This window comes from Bos javanicus, chromosome 15 (genome assembly GCF_032452875.1).
Source record: "Bos javanicus breed banteng chromosome 15, ARS-OSU_banteng_1.0, whole genome shotgun sequence".
Lineage (NCBI taxonomy): Eukaryota > Metazoa > Chordata > Mammalia > Artiodactyla > Bovidae > Bos > Bos javanicus.
In genome coordinates, this window is record NC_083882.1 from 75970069 (window position 1) to 75991799 (window position 21731).

Sequence of the window (21731 nt, forward strand, 5' to 3'; positions counted from 1 at the left end):
AGCAGATATTAACTAGGTTAAGAGGGCAATAGGAGTAACCCAGCCATGAGGAAAGAGCTAAGTATATATGCTGCCGTGAGCCAGAGTGCCGTATGTATTGGTTAGCTTTGGCTGCATAACAAGTCACTCCAAAACTTAGTGGCTTAAAACAACTTTTTTAAACTCAATTTTGTGGGTCAGAAATTTGGCTGGATTCAGCAAGGCACTTCCCACAATCTACGTCAGGTTGCATCGCTGGCTTGGGCTGGGGCTCACTCGAGCACCCGTATCAGTGGCCAAGTCAGTGAGGAACTGGCTGGCCATTGGCTGGGGCTCTTTGGTTCTTCATTTCGTGGTCTGTCATTCTCTAGCAAGCTGCCCTGGGTTTCCTTCACAAGGCAGTTAAAGGTATCTAAAAAGCAGCAAAAAGGAACAAGTTCCAAAGCTCAGGTACTTCTCATGCCGCTGTAAGCCACTGACAAAGACAAGGCATGTGGCTAAGCCCAAATGGGGGGAAGGGACACTACCCAAGGGTGTGGTTACAGGGAGAGGGGAACAAATTGGGAGCAGTAACCTCAGTGTGTTCAAGGAATTGAAAGAAAGCCAAAAGACCAGAGTGAATGTGAAGGGGAACACAGCTCGGGTGAAGCTGGAGGTGGGCAGGAACCAGGGCACGCAGGTCGTCCAAGAGAGCTCTAAGATTCGGTCTTTAGACCCTAGAAACAGGCCAGCACTCTGGCTTCTGATTCTCTGTCATGCAGGCTTATTTATCACAAATAAACCCCTTGAAGGCTGGGTGACAGCTCTTCCAAGCTTGAGAAGCCCAGGACCTCTCAGTTCCGTTCAGTTCAGTTGCTTGGTCGTGTCCGACTCTTTGCGACCCCATGAACCGCAGCACGCCAGGCCTCCCTGTTTATCACCAACTCCCGGAGTCCACCCAAACCCATGTCCATCGCGTCGGTGATGCCATCCAGCCATCTCATCCTCTGGACCTCTGGGGCTGCCTAATCCCAGGAGTTCTCTCTGTCCCAGCCCAACAAAGCTGTGAACTCCACCCCAGGGACCAGCTGTTTTCTTGGAATAAGAGCTGGGGAAGCCGCTTGGAGGCAGCTGCTAGATTGCCAAGGATCAGAAGGAAAGTAAGCAGGACTGGTATTCCGCCAGTGTAGACCACAGGCCACCTGCACTAGCTGTTAAAGTACTGAATGCATCCAGACCACTGAGAGGCCACTGCCCTGAGTCGACCCACTCTGGAATACTTTTCCCTCCCCGGCTATCCTGGCCCCAGACCCAGCAATAAAAGGAGTAACATCTGGCACAGGAAAGAGTCACCAGGACATCAGGATCTCCAGACACTGATCCAGCAAGCCACACCACTTGGTAAATATTTTGAGCATCACCCCCTGGCTATCAGGTGACTGGTCTCAACTAACCGAAGGGAAATGAAACTGTGAACAAACTGTTGAGGGTGTTGAGGGTGATACGAATCCTGAAAACCAGCAGCTGGTCATCGAATCCCCTCCTCCATCTCCATGTCTCTCCTCCCCAAAGCCAGAAACACCTAGACCCCACCAAGTTCTGCCTTCACCCTTTCACATGTCCCATAATCACACTCAGACATTATTGCACTCTTTTATTTACAGAAAACACAGATAAAGCATTTCAATGTTCATTTAGCAAACTGAACCACTCTTTTTTTTTTTTTCTTTTTTGGCACAAAGAGATATCACAGATGGACCCCAAGATCAATCAGAAAACCATAATATTTATCAGCCATCACTAGTCCAGGGGCAGCCACAAAACTCAGACAGACAGACAGACAGCGTTGCCACAGACTGGAAGAAATAAACAAGGTCCACATTCACCTCACAGTAAAAACCTGCTCACCGACAGGCAAGGATGGGCAGGAAAGGGCAGTTTTCTCTGCTCCAAGGAGTGGGGGGCAGCAGGTATTGGGGAGCAGAAGCAGGATGTGGAGGGATAAACACCATTCATAAATTAGAGAGAGGTGGCCTTTTTGCTTTTAACCTCTTACCTTGTTGAAGTAAGACAGTGCAAAAACTACCATACCCTGACCACTCGTCCATTCAAAAACCTCAGAAGTTGTGTGGTTTGGGGTGTCTCTCCTCTCAGGCGCCCGTGTGTGTGTGTGTGTGTGTGCGTGCGTGCGTGCGTGCGCATGTGAATGTGTAAGTGTGGTGCTTGTAAACATTGTCACCATCCACCAGGGACACACACTCGAGTGTCTGAACGGGGTGGGGTGGGAGCTGGACCCCACTTCGCCCCCTCTGCCCCAGGGATTCCTGTCCAAGACATAGTGCAAATTTCAGAGACAAAGAGAGGCAGGTGGAAGGGGAGGGGGGCGGACAGGGGGCAGGTAGGACACCAAAGACGGGTGGAGAGGGAAGGGGGAAATAAGGCAACAGTTAAAAACGGTCCATGTTATCAAAACCGACACCCTGTGCCCCCTGCCCCCACCCGCGGAGCCCCGGTCACGAGAAAGGGCGGAAGTCCCGCTCCTCCACCAGGCTGATGGAGGGGTTCTTGAGCTCCTCCTCCGAGCTGGCCATCTTGTAGCCCAGCTGCGCTAGCACCCGCTGGCAGGCGTTCTGGGCGAAGGCCACGATGTCGTAGGAGAGGCGGAAGCGCCACTTCTCGGCCGTGGCCGCCGAGTTTCGCACCGTGCCGTACTTGTGCTTCCCCAAGGTGGGGTCTCCCCGCGTGTTGTTCTGGATCCAGCGCGCCACGTGGCTGTCCAGGGGGATGCCCAGGAACCCGTAGATCTCCTCGGTCTTCTTCATGGGGTTCCTGGCCAGGTCCTCGTAGCGCACCAGCATGTACTTGCCCTTGAGCCACGGTGGCCGCATGAGGCCGGTGGACACGGAGTTGGAGAAGTCCTCGCACACCGTGGTCAGCTGCGTCACGTCCAGGTTGTAGGGCTTCCGCCCGGTGCCGTACCAGAGCCGCCAGAGGCGGTACGTGTCGCGGAAGGTCTCACTGCGGGAGGCCAGGATGCCCCGGGGGTCCCGGACCAGCTGGATGACCTTGAGGTTTAGGCGGGGGTCTTCCACCAGGGCCCGCAGGTCGTTGACCTCAGGTACGCGCACCGTCTTGATGGCCACGTGGCTGCGCTCGCGGCAGGCCTCGGCGGCCACCGTCAGGTTCAGCAGGCCGCACCTGCGCACGCAGTCCCCCTCCTCCAGCACCAGGTCCCCCGAGCCCGGGGCGTCGCACACCGGCCGCGAGCACAGCACGCGGCTAGCCCCGCGGCGGAAGATCCTGTCGGTGGTGTGGTTGACGGGCGGCGGCTTGATGTAGTTCTCCAGGAAGTAGAGATCGCAGTCGTAGAGGCTCCTCAGGAGGTCCCGGCTGGCGCCCAGCATGACCCGCCGATCGGCTGGGCTCTTGCCCTGGGTGAAGCGGGGGATGAGTGTGTTCTGCACGTGGTAGAGGGGCTCAAACAGGTAGAAGACGTCCAGGTGCTGGTTGAAGAGCTGGCCCACGAAGGAGGAGCCGCTGCGCGTGGTGGCCAGGATAAGGATGTGGGTCTTGCGCGAGAGGTTATAGGCGAACGTGGGGCCCTCCTCGCACAGCCGCTCGGCCAGCCCAGCCTCCGCCAGGCCTGGGCAGGTGTGGAAGGACTTGGCCGTGAAGGTGCGGATGGCCGTGTATTGAATGGCGATGGAGGCCAGGGCAAGGAGGAGGACGGCCTTCCAGGAACATTGCATGGCTGGGCACCTTCATGGGGCTGCTTCTCCAGCATGTGAGGTCTGGGGGCCAAGGCAGGCAGCTGTCAGGGAGCAGCCAGGCTTCGGTGCCCCTGACGGCCGGAGGGGGGCACCGGCTTGCTCCCCGAGAGGAGTGGGTCTCCAGCCCTCAGGGGAGGGGCCCCAGTTCCATGGCTTAGTGCTCCCAAATACACCTGAGCACTGAAGGGGCTCCTACGCTAGACTTTACCATTCTCTGGGGACTCCCGGGGGCTCTTAGGGACTGAACAAACCCATTCCCATACCCCAGGGTCTAACCTACAGAATACTGTGGGGCCTCCCATCAGAACTGAGTACCTTAGTGGGGCCTGACCGGGCAAGACCCTAACTCCCTCAACTCCCATACCTGAGGAATGACCAGCTCCCACCCACCTCAAGCCATTCCCCTGTCTCTGCCTATCCACCCCTGCTGGCATCTCCTGGGCCACCTGCATCTTCTTCCACTCCCATGAGCTGGCACCCACTTCCCCATGTGGTCCTCTTTCCTCTGTCTTCTGCCCACCCCCAGGAGGAAGAAGGGTCCGTGTCAGATGCCGCCCCCTGACCCAAGGCCCCGTGCAAAAAGAACCCTTGCACGCCTTGAGTGGGTGGGCTGCTAGCAACCTCTGGCCACCAGACTGCGGAAGGTGGACAATGGCGTCAAGCCCTTCCTGCTCCCCCCACCCAATTTACAGATGCAGGTGACCAACTTATTCCAGTGGAGGACTCCCGGGGCTCATGGACTCCCTCAGAGGCAGGTGGCCCAGAGCAGACAGGGTCCAGCGGCTGCTGAGAAACACCCCTTCCCAGGCCCCAGTGGCCTCTAGGATTTGCTCCTGGCCCCTAAGGAAGGGGGTGGCCCCCAGGTGGTGCTATTGGTAGAGAATCCGCCTGCCAGTGCGGGAGACTCAAGAGACACAGGTTCAGTCCCTGGGTGGGGAAGATCCCCTGGAGAAGGAAATGGCAACCCACTCCAGTATTCTTGCCTATAGAATCCCATGGACAGAGGAGCCTGGCGGGCTCCACAGTCTGTGGGGTCGCAGAGTCAGACACAACTACTGAGAAAGGGGTCCTGGTCATGGGGCACGTGAGTGAACTGGTTTAGCTGGATGAACTGGTTCCTCCAGCACCCCTCCCCCAGCCAGTCCTCAAGGGCCTCCACCCTTAGGCCCTCACCCCCTTCAGCCCACAGGGTGAGCTCGGGGACCCCCCTGTGATTCCTCAGTGGCCCCAGAGAACCCAGGCCGGGCAGAGAGAAGAGAAGGGTGGAAGAGAAGGGGCATCTCAAGGAACAGAAGAAATGCGGGGAATGGGAGGGCAGGGAAAGTGGGGGTGAGCTGGGGTCCCGGGGTAGGGGCCAACCTGAGCATCTGGAAGTTGCCCCCCCGCCTCCCCCCCAGCCGAGAGAGGCCAGCTCAGTGACCCATCCTGGGGAAGGCAAAGGCGAGGGAGGGCTCCACCAACTCACCAAAGGGGCTGTTCGGCACTGGGCAGTCCACAGCTGCCGGGTCTCCAGGCCTCGCTGGCAGTCACAGCCCGTGCAGCAGTCCCGTGGCCAGCAGACTGCAAGGAGACAGGGAGAGGAGTGGTGCTGAAGCGGGGCTCCCAGGGCCCTCTCCCACCTCTTCTCCCCTGTGTCGCATGCCCCATGGACAGCTCCCTAGGGCTGGGCAACACAAGCCCTGTCTGCTCTCCTAGATCTACCCACTGAGACTCAGGGCTCCAGGTAACCCAGTGCCATCTCTGAGTCCCTGGGTCCAGCCATCTGAGTCCCAGGCAGCATCCCACCCCCTTCACCCACCTCTCCCACCCACTACCCATACCCTATGAGAGAGTGATGCTCCAGTGGGCAGGGGGCTGGCAAGCCTGCATGCCCAGCTGAGAGTCAGTGCCCCATTTAGGGAACCACCCCAGAGAGGCACCCCTCCCAGCTACCACCCAAGAGAGGTGCACAGAAATCCACTGGACACAAACACCCCCAAGCTGGCCAGCTCAGTTCAGCTCTGGTGATCGGACTGACCCAACCAGACCCAAAGCCTAGTGCCCAACAACGGTACCGTAGGGGTCAAAGTTATCCCAGAAAACGGGGCCGGCTGGAGCACAGTCCAAATGGGTTCTGCACTTAAAATCCGCAGCATCCTGACCCTTTGCGATTCACCTTGTTCAGTGATTTTCCCCAATGGGGGTTAGCGGAAGTCGGGAAGAGCAAGGAGCCTCACCCCAGATCTCCAGGTGGAAACGGCAGCTCAGTGGAGGCAGCCCACCCGCTGAAGCCCGGGAGGAAGGGACAGAAAGGAAGCGAGGTTCCTCTTCCACCCACACAGAGAGAGGAGAACGACTACCTGAAACTCAAAGCAAAAGTGGACCAGGGAGCGTCCCTGACCTTCATGCTCTTTGCAAACCCTAAGTCAAAGCACCAAGGTCACAGCATCGTTTTGGTTAGTATCCAATGAATATTTCCTAAGCACTAAGCGGTTTACCTACCTTTGCTCATCAGTGCTCCGCAAGAACTTTACGTGGGAGCCAGTATCGGTTCCATTTCACAGGCAAGAAAGCTGAGGCACAGAGACGTGGAGAAAACTGCCTGAACCCACATGCCTGGCTTAACCCCCATCCAGCAGGTTCCCCAGAGCCCACGCTCCTTCCCTCCAAGGAGACCTGACTTACTGTTCCTCCAGGCTACCCATATTGGGTCTTCAGACATGCACGTAATTAATGTCCCCTGCTCATTTGTGAATCAGCGTGAGAGGCACCAGATGTTAGAAGGCGACGTTCAGATGACTTCTGAGACTTAGAGCACGCTCTTCCCTTTGCTGTCTGGTCTGGTTGAACTACTGGCTCGTGGAGGTTGGGTGAACGCCTGTGCCTTCTGAGTACTCTTCCCACGTTCACTGTTGGGCACAATTCCCCTTGGGGGCGGGACGAGTGGGTCCTCATTTCCCAAATGAGTGCTGTTGGGTTCAGCTCACTCACCCAGCTCTCCACACCAGGGAGAGAGTCTTGTTTTCCTGAGAGCCCCTGCTGGAAGGTCAGGGTCCTCACTCCCATTGTTCAGATGATGAAACTAAGGCTCAGAGACTACGTCAATGGGCGTGGTAAGCAAGTAAGAAGTAGGAGACTCAAGTCCCTCTGGATCAGACTCTTGGGCCTGGCACTGTGGCTCTTCTACCATCAGTTTGGTGGAGAAGAAACATGCTGAAGCTTAGGGATGGGCACAGGCTGGGGTGAGACAGCAATGGGCTGGCGGTGGCTTGGGGAGGCCTGTTTTAGGTGTGAAACCCTACTTGGTGCTTAGAGGAAGCAGTACCATGTCACCAGGTGGCAGTAAACAGGGGAAAGGCGCAGTCAGAGGTTCTGGGGAACCTCCGGTGTAAGCCGAGAAACGCACCCCCATCCCACACTGCCTCACCCCACGAGAGCAGAAGACGCTATCTCCATCAGCACGGTTGCTCGGAGGACCCACAGAGAACAGCGTCTCAGCTTTATATGTGCCCCATGCAGAGTGCAGGCCAGCCCTGCCCAAGTGCCCCAAGACCAACGTGAACGTCTTTAGAGGACAGGTAGGGAAAGTCACCGATATTCATGCAGAGTAATATTTTTAAATTATTCAGGAGTCCATTCTTCAGTGCCAGTGCTATTTCATTCGGCCATATTTCCTTTGTATTTATTCACAAGCATGTTATTATCTAGCATGAGCCAGGTGCTATTCTGAGCACTATGGGTAAAATAACATGAAGGAAAGCAAGTACTTCTGGCCACTCGTGATGTTTCTCCCAGTCATATGCTCCCTTTCCAGGCATCAGCTCATCTAGTGCTCACAGTAACCCTGTGGGGTCATAGTTCCATTTTACAGATAAGAAAACTGAGGTTCTACACAGTTAGGTAACTTCTCCAAGCTTAGAGCCAAGATTCCAGCCAGGCGGCATGCTCAAAATCCCCCTCCCTGACCTACCCCCTCTTCAACTACTTTCAGCACCCTTTGGTCCTCACCAAGACAGGAAATGGAAGCTTTACAGAGGCTTCCCTTAACTCTTAAGATTCCCGTTCCAAAAACAATTCACCCAAGGTTTTCTTTAGAGATGAGCATCTTTCAAGGAGGAAACCATTTTAAGTTTCTTCCCCTCACTTCCCTGAACCACCACCACCCCCAAAAACTGTAAGGCCAGGATTGGAAGCTGCAGTCTTTGCCAATAAATCAGAAGGAATTAAAGCATCATTGCGATGCTATAAATCCCTTAAAAAGCAGGACTCAGATTTACAAGGTGCAATCTGGACACCCGGGAGGGGAAGATGTTGAAGGCAGGCCACCCCGTTGTCACCCCTCCCACCCCCCACCCCCAAGGAGGGCAAATCCAGGGCATGGGAACGGGAAGATGGAGGAAGTCAGGCCCTCCTAGAAATGCCCCTGCTCTCCTGCCAGCCTGGCAGAACCAGGCCCAGGGTCCGCCAAGCGTCCTTGGTATGCTGGAAGCAACTGCCCTGGAAACCAGAGGCCCTGAGGCCCGGCCCCATTGTTCCCAGGGGAGCTCTGGCCACTGCAAGGGATATCAATACCCCCATCCTCTAAGCCGGACTGTGGGCCCCAGAGCCCCTCGCTGGGGCTTCTTGAAGCCTCCGGCCTGGCCTCCCTCCACCTCTGGTGAGTCAAAATCCAGGCAAGCCTTAGACGTGGGCGTCCAGAATCTAACTTCTCTTGGGAGTCACCCACTCTCAAAGGAAAGTTCAGACTTCAGAACCAGCCACCTTCAAATTAGGGTACAGGATGGGAGTGGGAATACCTCCACCTGGGAGAAGGAGAATTCAGAGCCAAGAGCTCAAGCCATGAAACCACACCTACCTGGACCTGTCACTCTGCAGGTTCGCGGGCCTGGGCGACTCACTCATTTTCTCTGAGCCTCAGTTTCCCCACCCGTAAAGTAAGTATAACCGTAGCAGTGGTCATCTGAACAGGCGTATAATATGGTACAGCCTTGCGCTTGGGACGTTGGCTCTGGCACCAGCCCTGTGGATGACCAGATTCCCCTAGTCTCCCCGGACCTCTGGTTTTCTCACCTAAGAAATGGGGATAATTTTAACAAGGCTGTTTTTTTAGGACGGATTACTTCGTACAGTGTCTAGCGGGGATTGGAGAAGGAAACGGCAACCCACTCCAGTGTTCTTGCCTGGAGAATCCCAGGGACGGGGGAGCCTGGTGGGCTGCCGTCTATGGGGTCGCACAGAGTCGGACACGACTGAAGCGACTTAGCAGCAGCAGCAGCAGCAGCAGCAGCGAGGAGGAAGTGCTCAATAAATGTTAAGTTATTTTTATTGTCATTGATGCCTCGCGTGCTTTCTAAGTCAAGGAGGTCCCTCAGAACCCCTCAGCACTGACTGTGACGGTGAGGCAGACATGCTCCCTGACCGCTGTGCCCAGACCTCTGCCAGGCAAGCCTCTGCCCGGAGCCCCTGCCTTTCTGCACAGTCTTCCCAGTCGGCGAGCTCTCTCCTGCGGAACCGCCGCAATGGCTTCCCTGCTGCCCTCTAGTGGCCACATCCTGCAGTGCCGCCCCTTAGCGCGGCGTCTCGGCTGGGTTCAGAATTCCTGGCTGGCTGGGTGCAGTCTAATGTGAGGACGCAGGCAGGCAGGCGGCGGGGAGACGATGTTGCAGGAGCAGCGAGGTGGGGGGATGACACGCCCACCCGGGCTGCGGGCTCTGCTCTGTGCTCCCCTCTTCCCTCACCCACACACCATGAGGCAGGCGGCAACAGGCAGCCTCATAGCATCCGGAGGGCCTCAGCTCCCTGGTCTCCTTCCACTCCGGCAGGGAAGGAACACCGAATGTCATAGGCTGGAGCAACCCACAGGCTCTGCATTTGCCTGGCTAGTGACCTTAGACTCATCGCCTGGCCTCTTTGTGCCTCGGTTTTTTCCTAAACCCAGTGACCCTTAAGGGCTTCCCAGGTCTGGCCATCGGAATTGTCCGATCCCGGGAAGCCCTTGTACTTCATCCTCAGGGTTAGGACCACCCTCCCTGAACGATGCAGGAACCCTCCTTCTGAAGTGGGAAGGCTCCAGTCACCTTCCAAGAGGCTACCAGGGCTGGCAGCTCTGCCCCTGTCTCAGCCCGCTCCGTGGCTGCCCCGGTGAGGCCCAAGAACCAAGGGACGCTGCCCTTTGACGAGTTAACCTCTGCCTCCTGCTCTGTTTAATCCACACAACCCAATGCTGTGGTTCTTTGTCTTTTCTGGGTCACAGACCCCCTTGGAGAGACACAATCCTTCGTCCCTGAAGATCCATTTGTGCCCACAGTTTTACACACACAATTAGAAGGCTCTTAAACCTCCTAACACCTACCCATGAGCATCCCTTCTCTTCCCTAGAGACTTAACCCTTTCTTTATTAACATTCTCCCCCACCCTAGCATTTTCTTTTTAACCGATTCTGTCAGAGAAGGCTCCAGAGATGTTTAAGTACCAAGGTAGAACAATCACCCAAGATTATTAAGTAAAAAAAAAAAAAAATTTAAAGTCTAGAGACAGAAAAGACATGGGCAATAGCGTGCCACCATTTCTCATTTTTTTAAAAAGGGAATGTATGTGAATGTATCTATACACACACACACATTTATTTGAATCTATGCATAAACAACCACAAGAACTTGCACTGAACCAGTTAACTGTAGCTGCCAGGTGGGAGGAGCTAGGAGACGGGTGGGAGGAAGGCACAGTTTATACTGAGCATGTTGATCCAGTTTGAGTTTATTAACTTTGGGAAACAGAGAGAAGCCACCTCATGCAAGAACTGGAGGGACAACTGATGACAGGGTGTGGCACTTAAACCCAGCACTGGCATCTCACTGTGCCCCCAGGGCACAGCTCTCCCCAGGGCACTGCTGGCTGGCTCTCTCCACCGGCAATTCCAAGGCACCAGGGTTGCATTCGCCATCTTTCAGCCAGAAAAACGGCTCAGTCTGCTCAGGCGGGGGACAGAAGTCACCTGGGGCTGCTGAGATAAGACAGGAGCTGAAAAAGGGGGAGACCTCCAAAAGGGGACCTGAGGCTTTGGGAAGAGCAGCTAAGGCCCAGTTGGGGAAATGACTCCCCTCCTGGTTTTTCTCCTTGTTCCCTTTTCCCCTGCTTTTGTGAAGTCCGGGAAGACAGGAGAAGGAGAGGGAAAAACCTGATCATTGTATCAGATGACACAGCTCATCAGAGTCTGGAGTCAGTATGGAGGAGCCCCGAGGCTCTGGGGTCCCCGAAACTGGAGCAAGAAGCAGAGGGAACTGGATGGGGGAAGAGATGGACGGGGGCACAGAGTTGGCAAACAGGCCTCTGGGATGGAGCCTGCAGAAAGGAAATGCTTAATCCCTGTGTCTGCAGTAGCCAGTGATGATCCACCGTACATGTTTGTTTAGTTAAGTCTAGAACACATAAAACAGCAAAGTTTTTTCTTCCTAAGGAAAATAATGTGATGAAAATGAGGCAAGGGGAAAACAGGGGTATGAAAGTCCGAAAGAACGAGGAGCCAGGTCAGTGCACAACAGCCCATGAGGTTACACAGACAGGTCGGAGTTACCTGGCAGCCGATGAGAAAAGGGAAATACTTCATTTACGTGTTGCATAGGATCCATGAAGTGAAGATTAAAGCACCTGCTCAAGAGATACCCAACTATTCCTGTTACTGAATCCAACACAAGATTTATCCAGAAGGCTCTCCTCGAGAGCCCTGAGCAGGTATCACTGTCCTTAAGACCTCATACCTAGTAAGTCCAAGGACAAGTTTAGCAGTGCTGTGTCCTGAAACAACCTTAAAGGTAAGCAGGATGCCCATATGTAGCTCAGCCAGTGCAGCCTTGGGAGGATGTGATCTGATGGTGTCCAGACTGAGCCTCTGAGGTCTGGGTCAGCCCAGGGGTGACTGGAAGCCCCAGGGCTCCTTTCTCTTTGGGGTCATGCCCCCTCAATCTGAAACCCTGTGAGGTCTATGGGCCTTCTCTCCAGATCCACACCAATCCAAACGTGTGGTTTGCACACAGTCTCTGGAGTCCCTGGGCCTCATGGCTTATCCACAGACCCCACGGAACCAGTACACACATCCTTCAGGCACCTCCGATGGGGGCAAGTTCTCACAATCATGGTTCCGAAGACAAGCATCCAGAGTTGACCATCCACCAACTTTTCACCATCAGCAGAGAGGCTTGGCTATTTCTCATGAGCCTCGATGTCTCCAGAGCAGGTCACTCCAATGTCCACATGTTTTGACCCTGGGACATGCATGGTGTCGCAAGCCTCCTTGAGAAGTTTACCCAAAGGCGTGCGAGGAGGCAGGGTGAATGCAGGTTGGACATCCTGGCTGTGGGACCAGCCAGGGCTGGGCTGACTCCTACTGCTGATGCTTTACTCTGAGCAGAGCACTTAACCTCCATAGGCCTCAGCTGTCCTTATCCATGAAATGGGAAAGATGATCACAGAATCTTTCAAATATTTGGATTGTGAGAAAGAAAGCTGATGAAGCTTAGCACAGGGCTGGGCACAGAGCAGGATTCACTAACAACCCTGGGCATGATTTTGAGGGACTACTCTGCTTTCGAACTGTGGTGTTGGAGAAGACTCTCGAGAGTCCCTTAACTGCACGGAGATCCAACCAGTCCGTTCTAAAGGAAATCAGCCCTGAATATTCATTGGAAGCACTGATGCTGAAACTCCAATATTATGGACACCTGATGTGAAAAACTGACTCATTGGAAAAGACCCTGATGCTGGGAAAGATTGAAGGCAGGAGGAGAAGGGGATGGCAGAGGATGAGATGGTTGGATGGCATCATCGACTCAATGGACATGAGTTTAATCAAGCTCTGGGAGACAGTGAAGGACAGGGAAGCGTGGCACGCTGCAGGCCGTGGGGTCGCAAAGAGTCAGACACTACTGAGCGACTGAATAACAACTCAAACCTACAAACAGGCCAATAGTGGCCTGGAAATGTTCAAAGAAATTACACCAGTGCCACGGCCTCCTCCGTGAAGCTCTCACCACCTGTGTAGGCTGGAGACCCCGTTGTTCAGATTGCAGGGACTACCTACAGTCCTGCCGGTCAGGGGGTCCCGACCGACCTGAGGAAAGTTTTCCCCAGCAGCTCCTGCTGCGTGGCCCCAGTGTGCCTGACTCCTCGCGGGGGAGGGATGAGTCAGAAGGGCCCAGTTCTCTGTCTCGGGCTGATCCTACCACAGCCCGGCCTGTGGTAGGCGGGCCACTGCACCCACATCAGGCGGAAAGGCCCCGGTTTCCTGTCCCCCCACCGCCCCTCCCCAGCAGCCAGGCGTCATCGGAATAGTACCCAGGCCCCGCCCCCTGGATACCGGGGGCTTTGGCCCCTCCTCCCTGCTTCAAGGATGAGAAACAGCCAACAGGAGCTAAAGCGAAGGCCGCTGCTGCCCGAGGGGCTGGGAAGAGGGGACATCTGTCCCTGGATCCCAGAGTCTCCAGTCTCGGGCCACCTGCGTAAGGCCCAGCTGGGCCCTGGGGATACGGGATGGAGGGCTGGGCGCCAGGAAAGCTCACCTGAGCTTTGGGGCTATTACATGGGATGGAGGGGATGCTGAAAGGTTGTTGCTGAGCCGTGAAAGGCACTGGGATTTTTGGCCTCTGGAGCAGAGGAATTCAATCCCGGGCCAGTGACGAGGCTGGATCACTCAGAGCTTTTGTGTAATAAAGTTTTATTAAAGTATATTCTGACACAGACATCAGAAGGGGGCAGAAAGAGTGCCCCCCACCCCGATAGTCTTTAGCCGGATGTTATATAGCTACTAGCAGGCTGCTAATTAGAGACAGGAAATGTCTCAGAACTCAGAGACTGGCACCAGGCCCCTCACCCACGACATGCATTTTGAGATAATGTTGGCACAAGGTGAGTTGTCCCGGGCCATAAAATGATTGACATGAATCTTGAAGAAAGGCAGGTTTCCAAGCAAAGGCGTAGTCTCATTAACACAGCTTAAGATAACATTTGCATGAGTAAAACATACTGGTTTGTCAAGTAAAAATGGACACCAAAAAATGTCTTGATTACCACCCAGCCTGGAACGGTCTGGAATGGGGCAGAAGGTTTGGGTTCAAGATCCAGAAGGTCCCCCTGGCTCCTAAGCCCAGAACTTACCACCAGCCCCCAGCTGGCCCCAAGGATGCCAGACAGTTCAGTCTGCCAGTTGTCTGTCTCCTGGATGAGAAGTGTTGGGGAGAGCCGCTCACGGAGACCCTGACAACCAGTCTGTTTTACTTGACAAACCAGTATGTCAGACTGGTTCTGAGTCTTAGGCGGAACCAAGTTGAAGACAGAGTCCAGGGTAAATACATAGCTCATTAATATAGCTTAAGAAAAACATTTCCATAAGAAAAATGCATTGGTTAGCTCAAGGTTTGAGAAAAGTTAAGTTCAGGTGGAACCAGGTGTCATCATGGCAACACAGAATTCTAAAAGAAACCTCCTTTTAAATTTGTATAGAGAAGGGAAAAAAGTCTGACATTTGTAGTTTGCTTCTTCCTGCTACTCAAGAGAGGGATTAAAAACTGTCTGACACTTGCAGCCTATTTCCTCCATTTGGAGACCCTGGCCTTCCTGCCTGTCACCCTCTCAATACGGGCCTTGCTCCCTTCAAGTGGGGGCTTTCCACAGGTACTGCTGCCATCTCCCACAAGTGAGGGAGCTTGTCCAAGTGTGTGCGGCTTGTCCTTGGTGGGGGCCAGGATTCAAGCTCAGCTCCGAGGACCCCTAAGTGCTGGCCCTAACCACAAAGCTGAAATTCCCCAGACCACACCCAAGAGCATGGAATGGCACCAGCCCATGCGCTGACTAGAGGGGACTAGAGGGGACAGGCAGGGCCAAGGTGGCCACCAGGCTCCCCACACACACCAGTGCCAACCTTGACCTCAGCGTTCACGCAGACCCGGAAGTAGGTTCGCCCAGCAAACACCCAGTGACCATCTCCAAGGATCAGACCCCTGCTGTGTCGGTTGGAGGGGTGCGGGTCCAGCTGCGTCAGCTGCCTGCAGCCCTTCCTGCCTGGCTCCTGGCACACCACAGGTGGGTGGGTACCATCTCACCGCTTCCCAAGGGGTTCTCCCCTCCCCAGCTGAATGACAAAGAGAAGCCCATCACAAAGATTAGAAAAAATACTGGTGCGAGCATGCAGAGGGCGCAGGGCAATGTCCCACCGGATAGGCACTAACCAAAACAGACTCTGCCCCCGACTCTGGGGCCCTGGCTCTGGTTGGACGAGTAGAGGTAGGGGAGTGGGTGGTTTCATGGCCAGCAAGGCCAGAAATGCCCAAATGCCACGCAGCCAAGAGGACACCAAAAACTGTCTTGATTACCACCTGGCCTGGAACGGTCTGGAATGGGGCAGAGGGTTTGGGTTCAAGATCCAGAAGGTCCCCCTGGCCCCTAAGCCCAGAACGTACCACCAGCCCCCAGCTGGCCCCAAGGATGCCAGACAGTTCAGTCTGCCAGTTGTCTGTCTCCTGGATGAGAAGTGTTGGGGAGAGCTGCTCACGGGTACCCTGACAATCAGATGAGCACCTCTGCCCCTACATCAACAGGGACCTCCCGAAAAAGACATGATAGCAACTGCTCACAGAGGATCCATCTCACAGGGGAGGGGCCGAGGCTCACTGAGGCTGAGCGGCCTGCTGAGAAGTGGCAGAGGAGGGGCCAGATGCAGTTTATATGTGTGAGGTGCATACGCAGCGAAGTCCTCACCTGTCTTGAGTTTCTCCCTAAAGACGCAGCTTCCTTCCCTGACCCCCTAAACCCCGTGGTCTGAACCGCCCCAGCTATTGTGCTGACCCTGTTAAGGCAAACTTAAGACGTCAGGAGCAAGACGGCAGAGGCTGAGACCCAGACCTCGGATCCAGGGCAGGCTTACCCTCATTGCACTTTCCCAGGCACCCAGGGAGAGGAGAGATCACCCACCTCCCTTAAACAAGATCACGAACGTAACACTCAACGTCACGGTAATGCTCTGAGTGCGCTGTGCAAGGTACTCACTCCACAGCACCTTTGAAATATCAGCACCAGACTGGTCTGTCATCTTCACCTGCCTACAGAATCCCTGAGGGAGGGCGCCAGGCCCTCTACCCACCCACCCATCTTGGGGTCGGGGGTGCCCAACTTGGGGCCCTCAGCACCCTGCAAGGACGCAGTGGGTGCTAAGTGACTCGTTTTCCCCAGCAGAGACCCAGAGAAGGGGAGGACTGTGCTCTGTTCTCTGTCCCAGAGGAAGAGATGAGCATTTGCGACAATTCTCAGCCCATGGCCTTCCAGCTCTAATCAAGGAGCAAACACAAAGAGAGAATCACTAAACATTTAGAAAACGCGGGAACTCTGTGCCCCATGCGGTACCGTGGGGATTTATAAAGAACAAATCATGCCTGACAAAGTTGATAGCTTTCTTGATAGAATTACAAGACTGGTAGATGAAGGGAATGCAGGCAGGGTAATATATCTTGATTTTTAGCAAAGCATTTGATACAGCGCCTTGAGTAATCTTACAAAATTAATTCAAACAGACTTGGCCCTAAGCACTTGTCATGGGGCTGAAAGCAAGAAGGGGCAGGTCCCAAGGCTCCCAGGTGGAGGAGGCAAGCCCAGGGGGAAGGAGCTGAGGGACAGAGTCCGAGAGAGAAGGCAGGGCTGCCAAGACCCAGCTTTGTTGGGTCAGATCTTACTAACATCTTCATTAACGATCCTGAGAGAGGGAGTAAACAGTCTGTTAACGAAATTTGCAGAGGGTATTAAATTGGAAGGTGTTGTGAACACCAATGAGGATGGCAAAGCTGCCCAGAGAGACCTGCGGGGGAAAAACCTAGGCGGGAAACTGTCAGCATGGAGGGGGCTGGGGGCCAGGGGATTCTGGGGCCACCTGGGGCTGCCAGGGAAGAGGGAAGGACAGCCTCAGGGCGGGGGTGGGGCTGGGGGCAGCCAAGGCCAGTTCGAGTGATGGCTTTGACTGGCAAAGCCCAAGGATCTCAGTTTTCCCATCTGTAAAACAGAAGGAAGAGCAAGCAGGTGTGGAGAATGAGCCGTAGCTCTGAGAGCTGGTACTGATGCAGGGACTGCCTTTTAGGGAGCTCGGAGTGGACACCCTCCCTATGGGAGGGAAGGAGGGAGACAGTGACCAGTGACGTGGAGAGGAGGAGGGGTTGTCTACAGGCCAGTGAGGGGAGAGCAGCAACTGAAAAACGGACCGGTGAGGGAGACTGGCTGGGCCATCACTGGAGCCCAGAGTGGCCTCGAGCCACTGCCCAGACACTGCTGAGGCACAGGTTGCTGGGGTAAGCAGATGTGGGCAGGCGCCCGTCTCCCAGCCTGCTGGGCTGGAGCCCAGAGCCAATCCAGACTTGTAGGGTGCGCTGGGCACACTTCAGCTGCAGAGGTTCTAACCTGCGGGGATGAGGAGGCCAGCATCTGTTATCTTTCTGGAGAATTCCTGATTCCTCTTCAGTGGGTCACCAGGAGATGCTTCTCCAGCCAGGTGAACCCGCCTCTCCGGGATCCAGGAAGGTCGCCCCGGCTCCAGTCCCCTCTCTCAGTCTTCAGAGCTCCAAGCGGCCGAAACAGGACGCTGCCCGGCCATCTGGACTTGGGAGGATGTGTTCCCACAAGCCTCCAGGCAGGTGGGGTCTGAATGGGAGCCAGGACTCCTGAGCACGGTGCTCAGGCCCTCAGCCACCTAAACATGTGCTCCGTGGGAGGAAGAAAGGGATGGCTGGTTCCTAGCTGGGGGTGTACTGGCGGTTCCTGGGGAGGCTCTTACAGGAAGCAGGAGGCCAGCCCCGCCAGATGTCAAGACCACCTTGCCGGACGCAGAGGGGTAGATCCAGGTGAATGCACCGCCAGGGGTAGTGCCCTTCCAACACCTTGAATTAATGGCGCTCACTGAACACTCACTATGGCCGTGTTCTTGGTATGTTCCTCAGGTTAACACATTTGACCTTCACAACAGCCCTATGAGGTGGGTGAAGAGCTCTTACTTTCCCATTTCACAGAGGAGGAGACTGAGGCATACACTGGTGGCCATGAGCCCTAGCACCTAGTCAGAAAGCCCGTGGGAGAAGCAGAACCTGCCAGGAGCCACAGAAGGAGCTGAGCGGCTCCCAGGTGGGAGGGCTAACCCCAGTGGGTGGGGAGAGGCAGCCCCTCCCACAAGGACCCCAGAGCCTTGCCCTGCCGCTCCCTGTTCCCCATGAAGGGAGCTGGTCCAACTCCAACCACACTTGTGGAGCCTGGATTTTTACTATATGTTTCCCTTCTCCCCCACCACCGCCGCGATGAACAAGTCTGTTTCCATGGAAACCATACCGTGACTCAGGGCTTCGGGACCTTCTCTGAACCAGATTATGAATATCAAATGCTCTCTCCCCGCACCAATGCAGAGTGAGTTGGAAAAGTAAAGAGAGACCCACAGTGGGCAAGGGAGGGAGACAGGGATGTGGGGAAGGGGAACTGCAGCGGAGTTGGGGGGTGGGCGGAAGGGGGTTCAAGCCTCTCCCCGCCCAGTGAGAGCATGGCATCTGGGCCCTCTGCAGACTCAGCGGAGCACAGATGCACACCTCCTGCGTGGAGATGTGGCCGGGATACTCATGCCCCTGTATCAGCCCCTCAGCAACCCTCCTCGGGAACTAGGGCCCTAGAAGAGCACATCCCTTCGAATGGGGACCTGCCCACGGCAAAGCTGGCCACACAGGAGGGAAGCTTGTCGGCAAGAGGAGCTTGACTTCAGACGCTGAAGAGGAACCCTCCAAGCAAAAACATGGCAATACTCAGCGAAGAGGGAAATTTGGAATTTTAAGGGGAAAATGTGCTTCCGCTTTGCGATGAGGTGTGTGTTAACGGTGTGTGCCAGGAAGGAGGTGGGGCTAGGATTTCAAAGCCTCAGCAGGGCTGGGGGCAACATTAGCAGAGGCAGCCTCTCACCTCCCCAGTCCCCCGCCGCCCTGGCCTAGCCCCTCACCTGCCAACATCAGGACAGCAGCAGGGAAATGAAGGTTTGCAGTGCCAGGCTTCGGGGCCTCCCTCAGGGGGCCAATGGCCCAGGGCAAATCCACCCCTCCAAGCCCCAGTAGCTCCCGGAAGATCCAGGAGGGAGAGGAGGAGAATAGATCGGAAGCTTGATACCTCCTTGGTGAATCCAATGCGTGAGTCATGACGGTGAGAGCACTTGGAGAAAGAAACAGGGCCATGGTGCTGCCCCTAAGTGTCCCCAGCTGCTGAGGGCCGGAGCCTGGGGACTGCCCATCTAAGTAAGGTCTCTGCCTGTGGCAGCCAGCCCCACCTCAAGGGGTAGAGGAACCCTTGAAGCAGGTACCTGGTACCTCGGGCCCCCTCCTGCTTGCCTCCTACACCGGTCCCACCTCCCGCCCCCAACCCCCGGTCCCCTCTGCCTCCAGTCCTTATCTACCCTCTGGACATCCACCTCCCTACCCGCTGCCTTCACCTCTCTGTCAAAAGTCTAAGCCCATTCTCTGGCGCCTGGACTCCCTAGCCACCAGCTTCGGAACAGTGTTTAAGTCCATCAGGAGAAAAGCCGCACCAGAGGTGAGGAGCGGTAACCCTGGGAGGGGGCGGGCGCAGGAAGGAGGGCGGGGGAGGGTACCCTGTGGCATCGCAAATCAGGCCAAGGTGCCACCTGAGGGCTACCATTAGATCTTACCTTTTAACCCCTAGCTTCCCGGCTAGGGCCACTCTGGGTTCCCAGAGCCTGGGAGGGGCTGCTCTCTAGGAGGGGAAGAGCAGGCGGGTGGTTCTGGCTTCCGTGGGAGGGCTGCACCTTCCAGCAGCCCCTGTTCCCCCCTCCCCCTCCAAGACCAGTTCATCGCAGAGTGGTGGGTGCGGGTGCGGGGCAGTGGCTGGGGGCAGGAAGCAGACGACAGCCCCCGTCTCCGCGTGCAGCGTGGTTTTGGAAAGTTGGTGCAGACGTAGGGACCCCAGGGTCTGCAGGGGTCTCAGCAGCCCCGAGCCCGGCAGGCTATGGGACGCCAAGCCTCAGGCAGCCCCCGAGTGCGCTCCGCCGAGGAGGGGAGCGGGTGCCTCGCGGCCGCCGCGCGACTCAAGTTTACTGCCTTCCCCGAATGGGGGCGGGGAGGGCCAGGGCGATCGCGGCGCTCACCCGCCGCCGGCCCCGGAAAGCCCCTTCCTGCGCCCGACAAGCTGCGGTCCTCCCCCCGCCCCGCACCGCCCGTAGCGACTGTCCCCAAGCGGAGGGGCGTCTCCCACCGCGCCCGCGCCCCTCCCGGCTGCTGCGGCGAGTGTCCGCTCCCTCCCGCCCCGGGGCCCGCCGGGCCCGGCCGGTACCTGGTCGGGGGCGCGCCGGGAGCCGCTGCAGCGCCCAGCGCCGGCTCCATCCTCGGGTCTGGAGTCAGGCTCGCCGGAGGCCGGCAGGCGGCGGCGGCGGCGGCGGCGGCATCCTCTGCCTCCCGCGCCCTCCTCCTCGGCCTCCCTCCTCCTGCCTCTTCCACCGCCTCCGCGCGCCCCTCACGGGCCCCTCTTCATGGCCCGGGGGCGCGAGCCCAGGACCGCTCGGCCAGCTGAGAGCGTTCTCCGGGTCGGGGTACGGGATCGGAGACCGGAGCGCGAGAGCCCCGGGGGCGCCGGGCCGGGGGCCGGGGGCTGGGACCGAGAGCGCGGCAGCCTGGGGCGCCGGAGCCTCGCCGAGCGCCAGCCGCCCTGCGTCCCGAGCCCTGGGCAGCAGCGGCGGCGGCTACGGCGCCGAGCGAGCGGCGGGCGCTGCGGTCCGGGCTCCACCCCCCCAAAGCCGCCCGCCCCTCAGCTGCCGCCCGCCCCCTGCTCTTCCCCACCCCGCCAGCGCGCGCCCTCCCGCTCCCCGCGCCGCCCTGCCGGCTCAGGCTCCCCGCGCTGCTCCAGCCACCAGCCCTCGGGACACCCCCGTTCGCAGGCCGGTTCCTGTGCCAACCCATCCAAACCCGGGGGGAGCCACACCCACAACCCGGGTTTTGGAAGCCCAGCGAGCGAAGGCGCAGGCTACCCATTGGCACCACTTTCTGTACACACCCCTACCCCGCCCCCGGTGTGTGTGGGGCGGGGGTGGAAAGCGCTCACCGACGGCCTTCCGCCTGAATGCCCCTCCACCTTCAGAAGTTCGCCTGCAGCCCCCAGCCTAGCTCGGGGACCCCAGAACCCACAACAGGAGCCTTTTTGTATCTTTTGGTACCAATAGCCCAGCACAGACCCCTAGGTCACGCCCCTCCACCCCCTTTATTTCTCAGATGTGGAAATGAATCGTTTGCTCCTGCTCCATTGGTACCTCTTGGGCGGGGTCCACAGGCTGTTTGGGGTGCGGGGCAGGCATTAAGCTGCATTTGCTGGCGGACCCTCTTCCAGGCCAGCCCTCCACCCCGCCCCCACCCCCACCCGTCCTACCAGTCAGATGCTGGGGCTCCTAGGTGGAAATCTGGAGCCACTGCCTCCCTTATGTAGGGAGACCCGCCGGCAGAGCCCAGAGCCCGCAGGCTGAGCACCTCAGCCTCTCATTCTTTGCATAAATATTGACTGAGCATCTTTCGAAGGCCGTGTCTGCATGGGCACCAGGGACTCGTTGGTGACAAGACAGATGGACCCCTGGCCTCTCAGAGTGAAGTGTAGGAGAAGCCGGGTAAACAGGCAGAGAGTACCTGGGAGCAGTGGCCCCTGGGCTGCAGGGGACAGCAGGGAAGCGCAGCTCTGCCACCAGCTCTGACTGTGCAGGGGCTGGCCACCGTGGGGGCCTGTGTCCTCATCTGGCCGATCCCCTGTCACTCCTCAGCTTCTGACCAAGCAGTTATCTTCTGAGGCCAGGAAAAGCAGTCAGCTTCTATCTCCACCCATCTCTGAAACTCTGATTTCCAGTTATAGCCAGAGATTCATGGGTGACATGAAAACTTCAGGCACCCCAGGGAAGCCTCCTCACCCAACCACAGACTGTGTGATTGAGTTGTTGGCACGGGAGCCCCTGGGCCACAGTCTTCCGAATATGTGCAT

The 21731-nt window shown here is 56.9% G+C and overlaps 1 protein-coding gene across 10 annotated transcripts; it reads right to left on the reverse strand.

Moving 5' to 3' along the window:
- Positions 1 to 1597: 1597 nt before the first annotated feature.
- Positions 1598 to 20467, reverse strand: CHST1 (carbohydrate sulfotransferase 1). 10 transcript variants are annotated; one of them, XM_061381245.1, is made up of 5 exons: positions 6393 to 12398; positions 6206 to 6280; positions 5945 to 6063; positions 5194 to 5288; positions 1598 to 3749 (listed from the first exon to the last, which is right to left on the reverse strand). In XM_061381245.1, exon 5 carries the CDS (start codon positions 3705 to 3707, stop codon positions 2472 to 2474), a length of 1236 nt encoding a protein of 411 aa, XP_061237229.1. In that variant the 5' UTR covers positions 3708 to 3749; positions 5194 to 5288; positions 5945 to 6063; positions 6206 to 6280; positions 6393 to 12398; the 3' UTR covers positions 1598 to 2471. The 10 variants fall into 10 exon arrangements, with proteins under 10 accessions (XP_061237229.1, XP_061237230.1, XP_061237235.1 ...); XM_061381246.1 differs by lacking the exons at positions 6206 to 6280; positions 6393 to 12398 and adding an exon at positions 20049 to 20447 and having other exon boundaries at positions 5945 to 6067; XM_061381251.1 differs by lacking the exons at positions 6206 to 6280; positions 6393 to 12398 and adding an exon at positions 20049 to 20447 and having other exon boundaries at positions 5945 to 6073.
- Positions 20468 to 21731: the final 1264 nt, after the last annotated feature.